At 40.5% G+C, this 21,914-nt stretch overlaps 1 protein-coding gene across 1 annotated transcript in view; it reads left to right on the top strand.

The window, feature by feature from the left end:
- The window catches only part of Ctdspl (CTD small phosphatase like), a 49,895-nt gene that overhangs the window by 20,351 nt on the left and 7,630 nt on the right, over positions 1-21,914 (top strand). Inside the window, exons 5-8 of the mRNA XM_010629724.2 lie at positions 5,899-5,931; positions 12,784-12,885; positions 16,233-16,289; positions 19,753-19,845. Coding sequence (XP_010628026.1) covers positions 5,899-5,931; positions 12,784-12,885; positions 16,233-16,289; positions 19,753-19,845 — 285 coding nt within the window. The remainder of the gene's footprint in view (positions 1-5,898; positions 5,932-12,783; positions 12,886-16,232; positions 16,290-19,752; positions 19,846-21,914) is intronic.

Genomic DNA, 21,914 nt, shown 5'->3' with positions numbered 1-21,914 from the left:
AATTAATATTGGAAAAGCAAGTGGAAGAAATATCTTAGCATTTAGACCAGAAACACAAAGATAGAAATTGTGAGGCAGGGAGAAAAAGGCATCTAAGGCACCAAGTATACAAATAGTAGAAGTTGCTGAAGGAGAAAAAATAATAGAAGAAAAAAATTTTGAGTGAAAAAAGCTAGAATCTGCACATTGAAAGAACTCATGAAGTCTGTAGCAGGATTGAAGCGGGTATACAGCACATGCCTAGATAAACACTGTTGAAATCCTGAAATGTGAGAATAAGAAAACCTTACAAGCTACCAGAATAAATTATTTTCAGAGAAAACAATTATATTAGTATCTGACTTCTTATCAGCAACCCTAAAGAGCTAGAATACTGTGAAAAATGTTTACAGGCTCCTGAAAAAAGAAAAAATAAGCAAAAATGTTGTGATTAAGACAGCCTTTACCTATTTAGGCAAAAGAAGTGTATTTTCAGACATGTAATCATTCAGAGGGGCCAAAAATTAAAATTTTGGTGAGATTGATGTCATGATAAAACCATAGGAAGTATAGCCATAAAAGTGATTTAGGAATAGAAAGCTGTAACAAGTAGCACAGCTGAAAAATAGATACTCAAAATTCATAGGAGAAAGAAGAAAGAAAAAGGTGAACAAACCATTAAAATTAAGGAAAGGGAAAAAGAACAAATAACAGATCAATGTTAAATACAGCATACAATATAGACATAAAACTAGCTGGGCATGTTGGCACATGCCTGTGATCCCAGCACTCTGGGAGGCTGAGGCAGAAGGATCACAAGTTCCAGCCTAGCACAGGCAATTTAGCAACTTTAACAATATCCTATTTCAGAATAAAAAAGGTTTGGGAATGTAGCTCAGTCTAAAAGCCCTGCGTTCAACCTACCCTACCCCCTCGAATAAAATAGGCATAAAACCATTTAATGAAACATATTCTGCTAACAAAAGACCAAGACTATCAGATTGATTTCACAAGTCAGCTATATGCTATTTCCAAAAATATACCAGTCAACAGGTAGGAATGATTACTTACTAGTCAAAGGAAATTGACAGTGGCTTAAACAATGGATTGTTTTCCTTACTTAAAAAGTGAGAATCATAGCCAGGTGTGGTGGAGCACATTGGTAATCCCAGCTACTTGGAAAACAGACAGAATTGGAAACCTTAGGCAAAACTGGGCAACTTTTTGAGATACTGTCTCAAAATAAACAATATAATGAAAGGACTAGAGTTATGGTAAAGAACTTGCCCAGCCATATGTGAGTTGGTCCTAGGTTTGATTCCTGGTATCACAAACAAAACAACAACAACAACAAGCTTCCTGAGTGAGGCAGATACTAGGGTTGGTTTAGATTCCTGATGTTCCTTCCCATCAGAAACCCATACTTCTTCTGTTCTTTGATGTTTGGATCTTCCCACCTCACCTGATCCTTGGTCTGTTTGCATTCCTCTTCATGTCTTATGTGTAATCTCTCATGCAGCTTCAGACGTTAGACCTACGTTCACAAGAAGGGAGAAGGTTGCAACAGCCATGTTTGTTCCTTTAGTAGAAAGTCAGTGCTTTTACAGAAACCCCGCAAGACTTGTGCTTATATCTTATTGTCAGAACTTTGTCACATTGGCTCCTGGTTTGGCATGGGAGTGGGGGTGAGTGGTGCTGAAAGCGAAGAATTTAGTTAAGCATATTCCTGCTCTCAACAAAATCAGAAATCTTTTACAGAGAAGAAAAGAGGAATGATTAATAAGTAGATGTGCTAGTCAGTAGAGGCTTAGTTATGTTTCAGTAACAACCTCAAAAAAAAAAATAATGCAAGTTTGTTTTTCCCTCTTACTATACTTATCATGGGTTGACTGAGCCTTCGGTGGCACTGTCCCTAGAAATATGTGAGTTGCATATGTCACTTAAAGTTTTCTGCTGTCCACATTTTTAAAATATTTTAAAATATGAGTGAATTAATTTTAGTAATTTAACCCAATATATCTAAAATATTATTTCAACATGTAATTACTAGAAAAATCATTAGTGGCATAATGTATGTTCTTTTTATCTTACTAATATGTTGAAATCAGGTGTGGGTTTTACGCTTAGAGTATATCTTAATTTGGGCCAGCTACCCTTATGTGCTCAATAGGTACATGTTACAAGGAGCTTCTCTATTAGACAGCAACACTTATTCATGGACCTAGACTGCAGAAGGCCCCACCTTTTTGCTTCCAATATTGTCACAGCAGGAAAAGGGGAATGTGATAAATCATACTAGTTCTTTAAGTATTCACTCAGAAATAGCATAATGTTTCAACTTATTTTATTGGCCAGAACAAATCACACCTAACTTCAAAGGCATAATAGGAGTATAATCCTACCATGAGCACAGAAGGAAAACTGGAGTCATTTAGTAAACAGTGCTCATATCTATTACAGTAAGTGACACAACTAGTTTTTGACACAACTTTTAATACTGTGAATAAGGAAAGTAGAAAATTAAAAAATGAGCAAAATGTTTAAGACAGATCAAACAGAAGCAGTAATTTTAGTATGAAGGAAGTGTTGCTAGCAAACCAGGCAGAAGTCAAGGTCAAAAGCATTACACAGGACAAAGCAGAACATTTTACAATAAAAGGTGTAATATATGAGGGGTGTAAGCCCATAGGCCTTTATAAAATTAACAGTGTAGCAGATACAAGAAGAAAACTCTTTAAATGTGATAAAATCTGTCTTCTAAAAATTAACAGCAAATGTAGGAAAATCATTGGTAGGTTCTAGTAGGATAAAACTAAAAAATGAAACAACTGGTATAAATATAGAAAAGATGCAAAATTAGTGTATTTGCAGATGACTTGCTTTGTTACATAGACAACCCCAGAAGACTATAGAAGTTGATTAGAATCATTGAAACATTTTGATAGACTAGCTCTGGTTTAAGAAAAAATGTGCTGTTCTTCTGAATAGGGAAGTGCAGTTTATATGGAAGAAAAAATGTCAAAGAAAAACTGAGAAAGTTTTGGAAAGAAAATAATGAAAGATAAATTGGCCTTGGCAGATATTCAACCATACTCTACCTTGATACATCAGTGAAGTATGTAGGATGATATTCCACTGTGATCTGTACCTCAAACCCGAGATCCTGATCTCTCTCACAATGTGCTTTCCTCACGTCCTTCCTCCCTGAACTTAAAAATTGTTGCCATAGGGAATTGCTATCAATAAATAACCATACACCTGTAGAGGAGAAAAAAAAAAGAAAAGAACCACTGCCATCATGGTAAACATTATTTAATATCTGCCTAGATGAATTGACATGAAGAAATGGCATCATGCCCTTGGAAGGTTTCCTTAAGTACACACCCACCTCTTTCAGGGGATAAGTGCCTTTAAAGGCACTTGCTTTGGCAGAGCTGAGCTCACTTCGACTTAGTGTTCATTCATAGACTTCTTTCATGAATTTGTCACTCAAGCTTTTTCAGGAATTAAGTCAACTGTGAGTTAACTTATGAAGTGGCAGGGATGCATTATTTGAATGACACTTGACTGTTCAGTGTGTGAGACCAGAACCCCAAAGGAATAGCCCCCATCAAAGAAGAACAGCTAATTCCCAGAGAAGGATCCTCTGCCCCTATGCTCATTTTGGCCAATACCCATAGAACACAAAACCCAGGCCCAATACATGTACAAACAGGTCCTAAGCCCAACTGTATTGCTAGGTTCCAGGCATTCTTCATTCTCTAAACTCAGCATGCTAGAGGAATAGGGAGGACCATGGATAGAATGAGACAGGTGACCTCTAGGCCCCATCTACCTGGCGTATTTATTTGGCCCTTGAAAAATGAAGACTTGAAGCTTTTCTGTTTCATGCTGCTTCTGTAGCAGTGGCTGGGGTAGCAGTCATTATTACCATCATATCTATAACCTGGAGCTGGGCGTGGTGGCACACGCCTGTAATCCCAGAACTCGGGAGGCTGAGGCAGGAGGATCACTGTGAGTTCAAGACCAGCCTGGGCTACATAATGAGTTCCAGGTCAGTCTCAACTAAATAGTGAGACCCTGTCTCAAAAAACCAAAAACAAGAAAACAAAACAACCTGGATATGCAGGCCAGTAGCATGCAGTGGCTAAAAGGAGTGAAGACCCAGATGGCAGAGACTATGGAGGAGATAGATGGAAATTGAGAACAATGTGAAAGAACACAAAATTACGTGCGTACCCCTTGCACACACATGTGTGCACACACATGCACATGTAAACCTCATTGGTGATCTCCAAGCACAAATATCTATGTAGAAGAGCATCTATGCTTGCTCACTGTCAGTGTTTTGTTGTGCCCTGAAGATGAGCTTTTGTGGTCTCCATCATTACTAATGTGTTCATCTTTCCATCCGAAGTATGGTTCTGAAACTACACTTGTGTATGAGGACTGTCTACAGTCTCACACTAAAACAGTGCTTCTCAACTGGGAATGAATTTGTCCTTCAGATTTGTATTTGTCGGTGCCTTATCATTGCTAGCAGGGGTGTCCTACTGCAGGTAGAGTTCCAGGATGCTATTGAACCTTTCCCAGTATATGGGACAGTCCCAAACATGGTCATTTGATCTAAAATGTCTCTAGTGCTGTTTGACAAACCCTACTCTAAAGTAGTCCAGCAGGCTTAGGAGCTTCTGGCTAAAATCTTATCCACCAAGGGTAGTGACCTGCTTCTGGATCCAAATGGTGGGAATATTATTATTTAGGAGCCTCTGAAATTCTGCACAAGTTCTTAGAAACTTGGACTTGATTATATTATGCCTTCATGTTAGAGAAGAACATAACTTTGCCCTGACTAATGTCAGAAGGGAGCTTAAGAGTCCTTAAGGTAAGCCCCAAGTCTCCTGACAAAGAAAAGAGCTCTAAAGATCATCTCAAAAGGAAATAGTAGTTGCTGTTACATTGAAGAGGCAATGGCTAGAGCCCAAAGATAAACAAAAAGATACTAAATGGATCTTAGAGTCAGAGTAGAGCTCAGACAAGAATCAACCAGCTACCATCACCAAACCACCAAGTTTGGCCTTTACATGAGATTTCACACTGGTCTCCCTCCCTAGTAACAGTGGACACATTTTTTCACTAATCCTTCAGCATCAGAGTTTGAAGCAGTTTATCTTCCTTTCAGGCCATCTGAAAAAGATGAAATACACAAAGTGAAAATGCCCAGTAGAAATAAATTTGTTCTTTTATTAGCATTTATTGGTGCAAAAATTAAGTTTCTGTCAGCCAAGTTTGACTGGCATTTGGAAATGAGGAATCGGCTGGAATTAGGAGCTGAGCTCCCTAGCAGCCTGAATTTTCTTAATATTTCCCCTGAATATAGGTTCTGTTTTCCTTAAAGGAGACAGCCATTGCCATGTCTGTGCTGAGGGAGGGAACTTCTTGTACCTTGCCATTTCCCCTCTTCAGTGTTCTCCCCTAGAAGAGGACCGGGGATTCCTTGTAATCAGGTGAACTTGACTCCCCTGACAGACTTCTCAGGGAAAAACTTGCTTAAAATGAGAAACAAACTAGTTATTAGAGGGAATCAAGGATTGTAGTAAATAAAGTATGCTGTTTCATTTTCAGTGTGTAAATGAAGGATTACATTCCTAGGAGTGAGAAGGTACTGTTTTAGTAAACAAGAAAGCCTGAGCCTCAGAAGCCTAGACTGTGCTGGGGGAGAGGGGAAAATGGGAGTCAGCAGAAGCCCAAGGGTCCTACCTGTGGAGGACCTTGGATTCCTCCTCCTCGTTAAACACCTCCAAAGTGGGAAGGATGGGAAATCACATGGTTGCTGTGCTAGAGTGCTTGGAAGTCTCTTTTGAGAATATTATCTCTTTCTTCTCAAACCTGACAATGATTTTTTTTCTTTCTCCTCAGGCTGACCAGAGGCAGGTTATTCCCATACCAAGTGTATGTATATATCCCATTTTTATTGAAATACTCATAGAATCTTGTGGCTTTGGGCCTAGTAATATAAAAAAGATTTTTTAAAAAACTGTTCTTGCTTATGTTGAATTTTATCATGTGGTATTAGCAGCTCTGTTCTGTTAAGAAGAAAAGTGAAGCTACACTTTAAACTGTGAGCAGGAAGTTGTGTACAGAGACAGTTTCCTTTCTTAGGAACAGCAGGCAGTGCATCTACTAGCCATTCTTACCTTCCTTTCTGTCTGGCTGAAGCATCCAGGTCCTAATAAGCTGAGGTAACCTGGAGCCTCCCTGTCCCACCTTATCATAGCCCCAACTCTGTACATTGGGAGAACTACGTAGATTTCCCAGATCATGGTTCATAGCAGTAGTGTCAGTCACCGTGGATTAAACTCAGGTCCCAGCCAACCATACACCACCTGTTTAATGGTATCGGTAGCTTGGTTGTAGCTCTCACATCAGAGAAATTACTCTTACGTAGACTCCCTGATTTTGTAGAACCATCATCACTCCATAAGCCAACTTTCTGCAGCTGTCTCAACTAAGCACTCCCTAGACCACCCCACTTCTGTTTTCAGCTTTGTAATTTCAGAGAGAAGCTGAACCAATGTTCTTAGTGATCCGCTGTCCACTGTCACCATTGTTTCTTTTTACTTTCCTCATAGCTGGAATAAAATACCTGACAATTGCAATAAAGTTTATTTTGGCTCACATATCAAGCCCTAGTCCATTGGCTTTGGAGCAGAACTAGCAGAGGGGCATAGTGGAGAGGAAGCAGAGGGAGTGAAGGGAGGAGCCAGGGAAGGAAGTAAACCCTTCTAGGCCATGCCCCTATAATCCAGTCACCTTCCAAAACCCCTGCCCCCAAGTACATGAGGCTCTTGAGGATATTTAGATACAAACCATAACACTTTTTCTTCCCTCTGCTCAGCCAGCAGAGCTATTGAGCTTGAGGCTATGCAGCCAGCAACAGCTGGAGACTGAGTCCCAAAGGAACTAACAGTGGAAATGTCCATCAAACAAGACCTTTCAGACAGTCCTATGTCCTTGGAAAGGAGTTAGGTTTCCAAATAGGTCCATAAATTGACATTTTAGTCTATAAAGTTATCTGATTTGGATTGCCTAATTCAAATTTGATCATTTTTCTTTCTTAGGACTCTTGAACATCCAAGAGACACAGCAATCTTACATTGAAAGGAATAGAGTTCGGTAGTACCTTTATATGAGATTCCTCCTTTTTTTGAGACTAACTCAAAAAAGTTTTGAGAATTTTATTTTTCTCAAAACTAACTCTTACTGACTTGTAGGTTATTGAGCTTGTGTAGTGATCCTGTCAGCATGTCTGGGACTGAGCTGTGTTGGGAGAACTGGTTTTGATCAAAAAGAAGGATCAAGTGGTGCAAAGTGTCTTATCCAGGGTTTCAGGGAGGCATCCATTGGGGCTCACACTAGAGGACTTTCATTCACTTCGCTACAAAGCAGTTTCTTTTTTTTCCCCCATTAAGTTTATTGATATATTGAAAGCAAACAATCAGTTACATTTATCATTGGGATCTTGTACCTTTACATGATATGTCTTGGCTCATATTTTTTCCCCATACCCCTGCCCTCCCTTCGTGCCCTTCACCTTTTCCTATTTACAAAGACTTTGTTTCCATTTTTTACTTTTTTCACATTTTTTCTTTTCCCTTATTTCCTTTCCCCTCCCCTTCCCACTTCCCCTTTAGCCATTTTCTTCTTATTTCACACTATCAATTATACCATATGAGGCTTATTTACACTTTTAGTTTTTCGCACAAGAGAAACTATTTGGTATTTACTCAAGTGTGTCCTATCAAAACAGTTTCATGTACAGAATTTGCCCCCCAAAAAAGAATGTATACACAGCTCAGAAAAAGGAAAACTTGTATAAATATGTTAATACGAAATTTATTGAAACATCATGAGATTAATTGGCCTCTGCAATTATAAGAGATGCTCAATGTGGTGGCCATTAGCTGCCAGACATTTATTACTACACCCAACTGCTGCTTGAGTAAGCTTGGTCATTCAGATTGCTGCACATGCATTTTCAATTTCTTCTCTAAGGGCAACAATGTAGTGGGTTTTCTACAATACACGGCATCCTCTAGGGTCCCCACATATAAGGGTAATACCAACTGTTGAAAAAACGATTTTTCTTTTCTTGAAGTGTGTATACATTTGTTTTTGGCAGGCTCTGTATTTTTTCTACCAAGCTACTGTGCATTAAACAGGTTATAGGTAATATCTCCCCTACTCTTACCCTTCTTCTTCCATACCACTGCCATTGTCTTTTCTCAGAGTTAATTCACAGTCATCCAGAAAGATAAGTGCCTAATGAAAGTGTTTGCCATCCAGTATAAACCCACTGAGGAAATGGACCCTTTTTCTACAGATTGAGACCCAGCTATAAATAGAATTCCAGAATAACGTAGATAAGGAGAAGGTTCATTGCATAATATTTATGTTAGATTAATGAACTGCTGCCTCCTACACGTGAGACACTGGATTAGGCCATATGAATCTTTGAACTGTCTACAAAAACACAGAACCTTACCAAAGTAACTTTCATTTCTTAATGATAACCTGCAGAAAAGCAGTCCTGCTGATGGGCATACTATAATCTGCACTGCCTGCTTTGCATGCAGAGCTGAACTCGAGTCCATTTGGGCCAGCTCAGTCCTGGAATTCAAGTCTTGAGATCCCTGAAAGATTTGTACCTACCTGCCAAGGCTGCATGTCACATAAGCAGAGTGGTCCTGACCTTGGACCAGAGGAGGATCTGGTCAGTGCTGGGAGCACTTGATAGCTTGGGGTTCTATATTTATTATAAGACCAGAATCTTTGCTGGTGCTGAACCTCCAAACCAGGTCCTCCAGCCTTATTCACACCTTGAATGTCTTGTCCAGGCCCTGAAGATGAAGGATGCCTCTGAACTCTGGATACCCAGATCAGCTCCAACCAAAGTCCTCCCTCTCTGCTTCTCATTTCACCTCCCCCTCATGCTATTCTGTATATGTATAGGTTTAATCTTTAAACTCTTTATTAAATAATTCAAGCTTATGGTTAATTCTTAAATGCTAAAATATTAAAGTATGAAGAAAAAAATCCTCCAACTTATTCTCATTACTAGAATAACTACTCTTAATGTATTATGTCTTTCCAGAAAAATTTCAGACACAAGCATATTTACACACATGAGAATGTGTTGTACTTCCATTCTTCAAATTGCTTGTTGGTTTTAACAAGATAGCTTCAATGTCTTTCCAAATATTACTACATATGTATCTACTTCGTTGTTTTACATGCCATTGACAGCATTTACTTCATTTATACTTCTGTGTTGTTACAAAATACTGCTCTTACAAATATTGTTATGTGTATATGGAGTTGTGTGATAGCTTTGTATGATCAGATCCTAATTGTAGGGCTAAGGATTTAGCTCAGTGGTGCCACCGCCTGCCTTGCAAGCGCAAGGTCCTGAGTTCAATCCTGAGTACCGCAAAAAAAAAAAAAAAAAAAGAAGTGCAGATCTAATTGTAGAAACTCTAGGTCAAGGGATCTATTCTACATTGTTGGTACAGCAAAGCCAAATTTTCCTCCAAAAGCCTATGCTAAAAATACATTCCCATGCAAAGCCTACAAGATTGCCCCATTCTCTCACTGGAAATATTTGTCAAATATTTTATTTAACCTATGCCATCCAAAAGTAAAGAATGGGTCTCAATGTGTAGAAAAAGGGTCCATTTCCTCAGTGGGTTTATACTGGATGGCAAACACTTTCATTAGGCACTTATCTTTCTGGATGGCTGTGAATTAACTCTGAGAAAAGACAATGGCAGTGGTATTTGAATTGCATTTCTTCATGAATATCAATAGCTATTAACAAATTTATTGACCACACCTTTTTTTCTGCCCTCTTCACTGAAATTTTATACTGTGTTCATCTTTTTTTTTTTTTTTTTTTTGAGAGTCTTGCTCTGCTCTGTAATTCAGGCTGGCCTTGAACTTACTATGTAGCCCAGGCTGGTCTTGAACTCACAGCAATCCTCCTCCTGCTTCAACCTCCCAGGTGCTGGGATTCATCTTTTTAAATGTTTAAATTAGTGCTTTCACCCCAATTTATGATAACATCTTTTCACCTTGGTTATAATCACTTTGGCCGCAAAAAGAAATTTTAATTTTATGTAAGCAAATATATTAATTTCATGCTTCATGGCTCTTAGATTCTATGTTTAGAAAGATCTCCCCACTCTACATTCCATATTTTCTTCTGATATTTTGATTTTGTTTTTCATCATTATGTATAAATCTTTGATCTGGGAATTTGGTTGATGGAAGGCGTGAGGTGGCTGTCCAGCAAGCCATGGTCCTTTCTCCCCTCACCTGCCATAGATTTCTGCTCACATACTTCCTATAATGTTCCCTGTGTGCATTGGAGCAAGTGACTTTACATTTTTAAAAGACCCGTCTAGATCATAATAATGTTTCTCTTGTACTTGAGCTTTAATGGTAGACTCAGAGAAAATTTGGTTGAGTACATCTTTGAATTAATGATTCAAGCTTCACCAGATTAGATCAACTAAAATAATAAGGCACTATTTGCAATTTTATATCATCCTTATGTTTCCCAAGACATGGCTGTCTAACAGAATTTTTGCCACTTAGACTAATTTGCATTAATCTAAAGCCAGGCTGTCAGAGAAGGTGTGTGCATTTGAGAAATGGATAGAGAATTAATAGACTATTCCTTGCCCATTGCCCTCCAGCTTGGTCCTGTTCTCTGTAGCACAAATACAAAATCAGTAAATTGCCTAGTAGAATTCTTACCCTTCCCAGTCTGCCTTCTCTTCAATAGTACATAAAAATATTTTTTTCCTTTTAAATAAAAGAATGTAAAGTGTGGTTTAAATATGCTAAGAAAGTAATTTTTATTCTAGGGCTTGAAAAATAATTGAGCCACTTTTGGCAGGTTTTTGATGTTTTCAGTTATGCTGTGGGGATAAAATTTCTAGGCTGGCAATTAAATTCCTAAATTAAAATGTTTCAGTAGTACATAAACAAAGGGAGAGAATTGGATAGGTATAACTAGACTAAAAAGAAAGGACATAGAGAAGGAAATAATTGTGTTTTTCTCTTGGCTGTCTATATTATTCACCATGAAAAACTGTTTTTCTTACATAATTGTTTAATAAAACTTTAAAAATTTATTCTGGTCACATATATGCCTTCTGCTTTGGCCTGAAGAACAGAAATAGCCCCAGTCTCTGTTATATTCATTTATAGAGCTGATTACCCCTGCCTTTTTAAATACTTTTGATATAAAACTTCTTTGCTAGTTATTAATGATTCACTAATTATTAATGAAGGAGAGACTCTTTTCTGGGTCTCCATATTGTGTTCTAGTCTCCAAGGCACATGCCACCTCCCTTGCCAGTGCCTACAAGGTCAGGGAGGACTGCTTGGCTTTAGTTAGCATTAGGGAGTTGGAGGCCTTTAGGGTTTTCTCTTCTGGATAATGTTAGAAAAGAATGAAGCACACACTCTTTCTAGCGAAAGACCCTCTAGAGTTTGAGTGTTGTGCCTCACATGTAGCCTCTTCCTGGACAGCCCCTCTCTGCCCATTGCTCTTGCAAATTTGCCTAACCTGTCTACTGCCTGTTTAAATTCACTATTGAACAAGCTAAAGTCCAAAATTAACCTTTGATCATTGACTAGTATTCAGTTTAAAGAAAAAAATAAATAAAAAGAGGAACCTGACACTTGAAGAATACTTTTTGATTTAATGTTTGTCTTGTTTCACTTGATAAACTAAATTGTCTATTCTTTAGTGGCCAGAGACATTTTCTGTGTTTTGTTTTGTGTCAAATATTAAACAGAGTTTGACCTTCCTGGATAGAAAATTAACTGTTAACACTCAATATGTCACAGAATAAACTTAAATACTTCAAATCATTTCTGGAACGAGGCAAAGCCCATAGAAATAAATACTCTAAAACTGAATGGGGCTGGCTGAAAAAGCATAGCATTTTATTAAATCTTTATGGCTTTTCTATCACAAAATCAGAGGCAATTACTCCAAAAACATAATTGGATTCTCTGGTTAATACACAGTATGTGGATTAAAATTTAACCTTCAGAGAACCAGAATCCAGAGAGTAAAAATGTCCATTCATTTAGTATTAGATCACAATAGGGCAGGCACAAGGCCAGCACTGTACTTCAACCAGTTTTAATTCTGTTTTCTTGGCTTGAAGGTAACTTTTGGGTTGGATTTTGTTGGTGGGGCTATAGTTTCTCTACAAATGTTTGAAAATGCCAATTATGAAGAAAATAAATACATGGCTCTAAAATATATTTACATGCCACAGTAAATTTTAGATAAAATATGACCCCAGGAAATGAGCCTACATAGTCAGAGTAGCTATTAAACACTTATTCTTGTATAGTCCTATTTAATAATAAAAACTGACACTCTGTATGTACCAGGCTCAATGCTGAGTGTTTACTGCCATTATAACAACTTTTCATGATAGGTGTTATTATCCAGGTTTATGACCAAGAATACCAGAGTCAATACTGAAATTCAGTTTTGTCTGGTACAAAATGTTCACAGCAGTAAATCTCCTCTAATGGTTTGGTAAAACTTCATTTGCCAGCTAGATATTACTGTTGTTCTTAACAAAAATTATATGATACGCTTTATCAGTTATTTAAATGTTTGCTTTTGCACCCTCATTAACATAATATAATACAATGATAAGGGAATTGGTTTGTCTCTTACATAGAAGTAATAATATTTTTTCCCCTCTTTAGTCACCAGCTAAATACCTCCTTCCAGAGGTGACGGTGCTTGACTATGGAAAGAAATGTGTGGTCATTGATTTGGATGAAACACTGGTGCACAGTTCATTTAAGGTAAATCAACATAAAAAGCACTGTGGTCTTTGTGATTTGATAACAATTGTATTGAAAAGAAAAAATAAAAAGAATTAAATCTCAGCTGGATGTGGTGGTAGATGCTTGTAATCCCAGCATTTGGGAGGCTGAAGCAGGAGTATCACCTTGAATTTGAGGACAGCCTGCGCTATCTACTGAGTTCAAGGCCAGCCTGAACTACATAGCACAACTCTGTCTCAAAAAAAATAAATAAAATTTTTAAAATGACGTCTCATGGTTGTTAGTATATGACTTCACTCTTCACAAAGAAATAATAATAATAGCTGCTTATGAACCCAGATGAATATTAACTAAAGTAGTTAAATATTAACATTTTAGTTTGGAAAAGAAAATGCTGGGGCACCAATATCACTTAGACTTTGTTTTACTTACAAGGTTTGAGTTTTCCACACCAAACCTTCTAGAAATACTTTTCAGGTACACAAATAATCATTGTGTCCATGTCCCAGGACATATTTGTCAAGATAAACAGAGTACCTTGAATTTTATTGGGAGTGACAGAGAAAGCACATTTGGAAATTGTTAGGCTCCTTACTGTGCCAAATATGTTTCCAGGTCAGTTTTTAAATATGTGCAATTTTGAAGACGTCTCCTAGAGTTGGTTACATCTGAACAGATTGAGTCATTTATTCTGATCATTTTCTTGACAAGACATCGCTGGGGGACTTTATATGCTTCACAGCTAAGTGAGTGCCCACTTTCATGCTTTGCTTCATGAAGGGTGCAAAGCTGCAGCAGTGTCATGTGACCATCAGTCTTTCTTGTCTCCTACTGTCCATCTTCGCAGTAAAAATGACATTCCTCCATGCAGGAACAGCAGTGGCTACCCTCCTAAGAAATGAGATGATCATCTTAAAATATGGAATCGTTTAAAACAAGCAAATGATGAAAAAGTTTGGAATCAGGTATTGCTGTGTTGAGGAGAAGCAGCACATGTTTAAGACCCTGATCCTATTTTCCTTGGGTTAGTTTTACCGATAGAATTGCTGTACTATTGCTGGCCAGTTACACCGTGTTCCTCTTCTATCCCCAGCCTGGGATTCCCCTACTTTTCTGAGAGACATGAAAGGCACCATCTGTGATGGGCTGTTGTTTCATATGAACCCTTGTCATTCCTGGCAGGTTGTATGACAAGCAGAAGAGCCATCAAATTTGCCTGAACACCTTCCTGCCAGAAACATCCTTCTTTGTGCCTACTTCTCACTGAACAGAGACCTTCTTTGACAGGACAAGGCCAGGAGGTTGTCTTTGAGTCCTTTGGAAAATGAAGGAGGAATAACACTGACCACTGGCAGTGAGACATGGCCACATTCTGGCCCTGGGGCATACAGGGACCTCTTCATTCCCCAGCACTCCATGGGTTGAGTCCTTCCAGTGTTGGACCTGGGGCCACAGTGGCCTTGTGTCAACTCATCTCTGGAAAGCATTGGAAGCATTTTCTTCCTCATGGGCAAGTTTCTTGGGATTTTTTTCTAGTCCTTCTGGGGCAAAACCACTCAAAGCAAGAATCAGTTGCTTTTGCACTATAGAAAGCATCCTCCCAAATAGCTCTGGGAGGGTGGGTAATGCTGGCCAGACTGCCTGAACTTACTGAGGGTTCCTGGCTCCACAGGCTGAGCTTTGGCAGCTGCTGTGTCTCCAGAGCCTGCTCAAAGAGCATCAGTGCCACAGCTGTAAACACTGTTTCCTCATTTCTTCCCTTCCCTGCCTTGCCTACATTTGCAAGCAGAAAATTCTCTAGTGTGTGATATTTAATGTTCTGGGCATTTCAAAACCTTTTGAGAATATGAAAACTGTGAACTCCTCCCCTTGAACATGTACAGCTGTATGAAAAACAGGCTTATGGACCCCAGGTTAAGAACCCTTCCTTCAGCATGCCCTCCTTTACAGCAGCATGTGAGAATAGTGTTTGCTGGAAACGGGAATGGTTACATACTTTGTAGAATATTATTTTGTAATTCAGTGCCCTGTGAGAGTTTCTTCCTTCAGTCTTTTTTTTTTGTTTGTTTAACCTGATTCTGTAATTCAATTATAAAATTATAAAATATTGAGCCCATCCTTGGCCTTCCAACCCTGAGAAAATTATAACCTTAAACCTCTGTAGCACTCTTACAGATTGTTTAACACCCAGGCACTTTCCACATTTTTTGAATTTACATATCAAAGATGAATGCTTGTATGTAGAGTGATGGACTTAAAGGCAGAGATCCCAGTTCAGAGTCTTACCAGACTCCTTACCCCACAAGTATCTATCTGGTCAGACTCACACACACACACACCCCTTCCCCTTTCCTCTGTCTCTCATCTTGTCCCAAAGGTTTGTAGCTGATTATTTTGTTGGGCCTGTTTAGTGATTTTCTACTAATTTTTGGAATTCCATTTAGATAGAACTCAATGTAAAGTCTATCACTGAAACTATGGTGAACGTGAAGAGTCATTTGATTTTTAAATGTTACTAGTGTTATACAAGGGTTATTTTCAGGCCAGGGATTTAGCTCAGTGGTTCCACCACCTTCTTAGCAAGCGCAAGGACTGATCCCCGTTACCAAAAAAAAAGTTATTTTCAGCATCTGAAAGTTTCTGGATGTACTGGGTTTTGTGTTCTTTAAAGCAGAGAAATTGACAGGGACTGGTGCTCCTTCCCTACCCCAACCTCAGGGCAGGAGTAGATGATACATGGCTATCAGGGCCTAAGATCACTGATTTTCAGAACTGGATGGAGCCTTGGGCACTCATCAGACCCATTACTATAACTGTTGAAGAGAGGAGATACTGAAGACTAGAGAGAGGCAGAGCCTGGCCCAGGTGGAACCCTGTGCCTCCACCTTCACCTCATGCTTACTTGACTCTGCTGTGGGTACATGAGCAGGTACCTTCTGCATAGCCACCCACACTGGGGTCCATATCCAGATTGTCTTCCCAGTAGAAGTGGCTCCTGGCCATCAGGCTCTCACCTCCCCTTGGTGGTCCAGAAGTGGTTCTCATCCTGTCAGGGCTCTGGGCAAGGGTTAGAGTTTCTGAGGAACTTCATTCTATCCCAGACTATGCCACTTATTGTGGTTGAGGCCAGGCAGGTGATCAAGAGGTTGGATCAGAATGCTGGAAACATCACAACATTCAGAAAAGAAAAGAATGTACTTTGCTGCTTGTGCTTACTTCAAGGAACCCAGGCATACTTCAACCATCCTTCTGAACAGTTTTTCAAATTATCAAAACATTGGTCCAGGCAAGCTTTTTTCTTGCTAAAATTTTCCACTTTATCTTGTTCTTTCAGATGTATTAATTGTAGTTTCTTTTCTCTTTAGCCTATTAGTAATGCTGATTTTATTGTTCCGGTCGAAATCGATGGAACTATACATCAGGTAAGAAATCAAAGCTAAATTTGAGTTACAGTGAGCATTTTTAGTAATTACATTTCCTGTGAACTTCACTTCTGAATTCCCATTTCAATAATAATTTTATTCAATGTAAAGGAAGCGGACTGTGCATAATAAATACAATGATTTTTTTCTTTTTCCCTCATTTCACTTGGATTTGTTTTATACTGAGTTTATAAGTAAAATTATGTCTTCATAAATATTAGATGTGGTTGCAAGTTCATATAGTTCTTTGATTTGATGCATTCTTTCAGAAGTTTCTGTATTCCCGACTGATTTAGCTTGATGGTCTAATTAACTTCCTCATGTTACTGCTTTTGGGTATTCTCCTAGCAGGCAACAGGAAAATGACACAAGCAGGAATATGCTACAAGTCCCTCTCTTATGGTGGATTCTTGGGGAAAGGTGTCCATTTCCAGTGCCAACTGATACAGACCGATCTTAGCATTACTGCAGTTTTCTCCAGCGAATCTTTAGCAAATACTTAACACCAAAGGAAAAAGGGGAGAAGTATGAGCTTTTAGATCAGCAAACTACTGTGAATAAATATGCCAAAGTCAACTGTCATGCATCATCTTTGTTCTTTCTGATTTTTCCCTTATCTGCATGAAGCTCTTCCGTAAATAGCTATATTTATGAACATATTGGAAACATTGTAGGAAAATTGGCCTTGGAGACTGGGGAGTAGCTTTTGTCAGGTTTTATACAGGGATGATCTCACTGTTTTCTTGTCAACTCCAGGGTCTTAAAGGGAAAGTATCTGGCCTCATATCCCAAGAAAGAAAATCTCTCTTGATATTTGGGCCATAGTAAGACATCTTTCCTGAATAATGTCAGTAGTCTTTGGCTCTCAAGTCCAGGCTTTAGAACTGTCTCAGCTTTGGACATCAGATGGTCTAGTTATCTCATTGCCCAGATAAGGAAACTGAAGCTCCTCGAGATAAAGGGTTGGTTCAAGGTCATACAATGGGAAGAATTAAAATGAGAATTCCAGTCTCCTGCCTTCTGGCCCAGGACTCTTTTCCTGATACTTGGGTCCTCTGCCTCTCCCCCACCCACACCTTGCTTTCTGCCCTGTTCTCCAGGAATCCTGCCAGAAAGCAGTCCCTGAGAAAAACAGCTTAATCCATATCATCTCCACACTCATCCTTTTAAAAGCCATCATGGAGCCAAAACTGCAAATACCTGAGCATTTAGCATTTGCAAAAGTATCAGCTGAATTAAGTCAGCATCTGAGAAGTAGTTAAGACTTCCGCATTTATTACCTTGGCTCCTGTTGCAGAGTGCTTTTGAGGAGACAAAGGAGAGCTGCCCAGTGGCAAGGCAAGCATTAAGAAAGAAATTAATCCTTCCTACCATGTAGCTGTGAGGCATGACTAGCCTGTAGGAGCCACCCAGCCTCCCTCTGGCTGTGCTTTGATTCACTTGGTAATGGACACCTCAGGGTCCCAGGGCTGGGGTGGAAACCCTCTTGAGGGAAGGAAGCCACAGGCGCCAAGAGCAGGAGGACCAAGGCCCTGGCGAAGGCCGTGGCCTTGTTCAAGTAATCCAGGATAGGCTGTGTAGGTCCCAATGGGCCTATTCTTGGTTACTTGCACAGGGACGCGGGCCTGGACCCTCCTCTCTGCCAGAGGCACCAACGCCAGAATTCCCAAATCAGTCTCTTGTCCTTTGCATGTAGCAAAGCTTGCTTTCCAAATAATACTCCTGGGAACACAGAAGCACAGGCTGCACCCATTTACTGACACCAGCGTCAAGAAGTTTCATGGACAAAGTAGGAGCCAAGAGCCCCTGTAGCCACAAGCCCTGCCTCCACCTCTCACCCCAACCTCCCAGCTCCTCACAACTATATTGACACCCATTCTAGGCCATCCCATTCCCCTGGCCCCCTCCCTCCACAGACCCACACCCACTTCACTCTGGGCTAGTCATACGTTTCCCACCAGTCTTGATCCTTCTAGTGCCTATTTCTGGTGTGTTGAAATTAGTACCATGTAGAATACCTCTGCCAGCAGCCTGTCCTTCCATGTGGTGCAGACCCTCCCATAGCTCCCCTCTACTACTTCTGCAGTTTATCCTACCTGCTCCATCTGCCACTTGAGGCCCAGTGTGTGTTCACTGCAATGTGCCCATCCATCTTTAGCCACTTCTTCTCACAACCACCCCCTCCCCATCTTCTTTGAATCCCTTGGGTAGCTGGACTCTGGCCATTTTATAACATGTCAGGTATTTTTAAGCCTCCAGTTCTCAAACTGGTACTTTCCTTTGGGTCCTCTCTTCATCCTTACTAACCTGATGAAATCCTATTCATCCTTTGAGGTCCAGGCCAAATGTTCACTTCTGTGATTTCCTCCCCTTGAAAGGGGAGTTAATTATCTTCAGTTTATCCTCATACTATTTTCATTATGCTGTCTTTACTTTTACACATTTTTGTGTGTCTGCTCTAGACTGAGTCCTTTATGGGCATGGCCCATGTTTGACTCATCTGTGTAACTCCATCAGGTTGAGCATGGAGCTATAACTCAGTAAATAATGTTGAATTCAATTTTAAAGTGATTTATTTTTGTGAAGTGACTTACTTCAGATGGAATTTATTCAGGTTTTAATTGGTTCTTCCTTCCTCCCATTTCCTCTGTTCTCTCATCAGCTTTGCTTTCTCTCCTATCTCCCAGTCTCCTCAGATTCCTTCAGGCTCCATAGTCAGGAACTCATGTGTGCGCTAAAGCCTGGATGCTTTATAGCCCTACCTGCTTTACCTGGCCTGGTCAAAAAGGTACACAGTCTACCCATTCCAAAAAAGGCACTCTATCCCTCTATGCTCACAGGCCCCTCATGATGGCTTGTTTCTAGGTGCCAGGAGGAAGTTGGCTTCACATCCCCTGAAATGTCCATACATAGCCCTAGTAGAGTAACCTTCATGGTGTCACGTAGGTGTCTTCCCCAACTAACAGACAAGAGCTTTTGTAGCTTTGCAGCGCCTTTGCTTTTTTAATCCCAGGCCTCTAGTGAATAGGAAGTACCATTCAGAGTAGAAGGTGGCAGTTGGAGCATCCCAGACCTCCTGGGAAGTCAGCCAGGGCCAGACCTCCGAAAGAACAGCGCCCAAACCATAGCCTGTGTTTATACAGGACCTGACCCACAGCAGGTGCCAGGAAATACATCATATAAACATGGCACAACCATTCTACTCACTGACTCTTAAAATTCCCAAGACCTTCAATACCACAGTCAGTTTCTCTTCTTTGGGAGGGTCATCTGCCCTAGAGTCAGACCTATAGTGTGAGTGCATCTGACTTTGCAGTCTGGGCCTCTGAATGGCACAGACAGACCTGGCAGCAGGAGGAAGAGACCTGTGTGACAATTCCTAGAGTGATCACTTGGACTTAGGCATCCCAGAAACTGCAGTGCTTGTTACAACTGACCAGCTTGTTGTTTCTGCCATTTGCAGGTGTATGTGCTGAAGCGGCCACATGTGGATGAATTTCTCCAAAGGATGGGACAGCTCTTCGAGTGTGTGCTCTTTACTGCCAGCTTGGCTAAGGTGTGTCCGGCTCCTGCTGCAGACTCGCAGCCTTCTACTGCTACCCCCAATCTGTCAAGAGCCCTTTGTTAAGGTGGGAGAAGCTATTTTTATGGTGACAGGTTCCCACCCCAGATGGGATGGATGCAGGCCATGTGCACACTGCCAGTCTGAAAGGCTTCTGGTTACCATGGTGACAGGGATCACTTGGAACAAATGTTCCATGAAGTTGCTGTACAAGAGGCTTTTGAAGTTAGTTGTCCACAGACAAGGAAATCACAAAAAGTCCCGTGTGTCCACAAAAGGATGACTGCATACCATAGACACACAGAGCCCCTCTTATCCAATGATGGGCAGCCAAATGTTGGAGGCTCCTGTGTCTTCGGGTTTAGTTTACACAGGTGGGCAGGAAGAACAAGTGAGAGATGTGTCAATAGACTCTCACAGTCATAGGCTGAAGAGGGTGCTGACTCCACCCTAAATTGCTGTACAATCTCAGATAAGTCACTTCTGGCTCGTCAGTTTCTTCTTTAAGTGGGGGTAATTCCAGCTCCTCATGTAGTTGGATTAAATGAAATAGCACATGGAAAAGACTTAACACCTCAGTCTTACTCAGCAAATACTCAGCGAGCTGTGTGCCGTGTACCATTGCTGGGCATTGTCACAGAATAGAGTGCACCTAAAATTCAGTATTTAGTATCATAAACATTAGTGATAATAAAATAGTTCAGATATACTTTGGTCTTATATCTTAGTATGAATCTCTGTCCCATAGTCTACATTGACTCTGGCCCAATAGAGTGGGTTTTTGTCCTCTCCAACTAAGGAAACTGGCATGTTCCCAGGGCTCTTGAGAGTTTAATCTTCCCCTTCATGGTTATAATGAGGTGCTGTGCTGTATTTAGGATAGGTAAAGGGGGTACTTGCTCCCCCTCTAAGGCTATTGCTATGGCCACCTTTAAAACCCTGGCTTCTTGTGTGTGGCACCACCATTGTCTCCCTGGGCTCCTCTTGAATGGCCCCCAAAATGAATTTTATGGGACCTAGGTTATCTTTTTTCTTGTGTTAGACCTGCTGCAAGGAATCACGCAGTAGCTTCTTCTGTGTGTATTGGGGCTTCTGACTCAGGTCCTGGGTATGCTTCTTTGCTGGCTGGGCATTCCATGCTAGATCCGTATCTATGTTGGCTGAGGTGAGAAACAGCCCACCTGTACAGCATCGGTACAAAGACAAAATTATATCTGCAGCTTTGATGGCTCTTCTTATAGTGCTCTGGGACACTGAAGAACCTGAAGTAATAACCAAAGAAATAACCAACAGGAAGATGGCACCAATGTAGTGCATGAAAGTTGTTTTTGATTTGGCAAAATTGAAAACACGTTTCCTTGGCATCATTCCCAGTATTCATGTAACATCTTTGCTGGGTTTCTCTTCCTGGACTGTTCCTACCTCCCTCTCCATCTGTCTCTCCAACTTGCTTCTTACTGTTATTCCATCCTGGCTGAGCCAAGTCAGATCCAAAACACAGCCTCTCAGCCCCATTCCTCCCTGAGGCCATGTTCTGCTGATAGGTGGTCACTCCTGCTCTGGGATCTCTGTTCTGGGATCTCTGTTCAGCTCCGTTCTCTGCCAGCAACACTGGTGCAGTGGGCTTCCTTGCCTTCTACCCAGGAAACTCAAACTGTATAGGAACCCCACACTGACATTCACAGCCCTTCAGTATCTGCTTCCTTGTCATGTCTTATCACCCACCCCCGCAGATATTTACTTAATACCTACTGTTTCAGGATGGTACTAAACATTAGGAATTCAGCAGGAGACAAAAGAGTCCCTTCCCTCACAAGGCCCATATTGTCACATCATCTTTTTGGCTGGAGTACCCAAACTCAGGTACTTCCCTGAAAATGAGTGTTGCCAGCAACAGTGTCAATGATTATGAGGAAATTAGCCATCTTTTCTTATCCACAGTGAGCCTCCTATAAGCCACCCATATGGCCCTTGGCAAGTCTCACAGAATAGTGACCAAATATTCTCCCTACTTGGTTAGTAGGAGGTACAGCTGCTGTAAGACTCTGCCTCCCCAAGATGCC

This window comes from Fukomys damarensis, unplaced genomic scaffold (genome assembly GCF_012274545.1).
Source record: "Fukomys damarensis isolate Sample0158 unplaced genomic scaffold, DMR_v1.0_HiC HiC_scaffold_28, whole genome shotgun sequence".
Lineage (NCBI taxonomy): Eukaryota > Metazoa > Chordata > Mammalia > Rodentia > Bathyergidae > Fukomys > Fukomys damarensis.
This window is presented reverse-complemented; position numbering and strand designations above follow the sequence as displayed.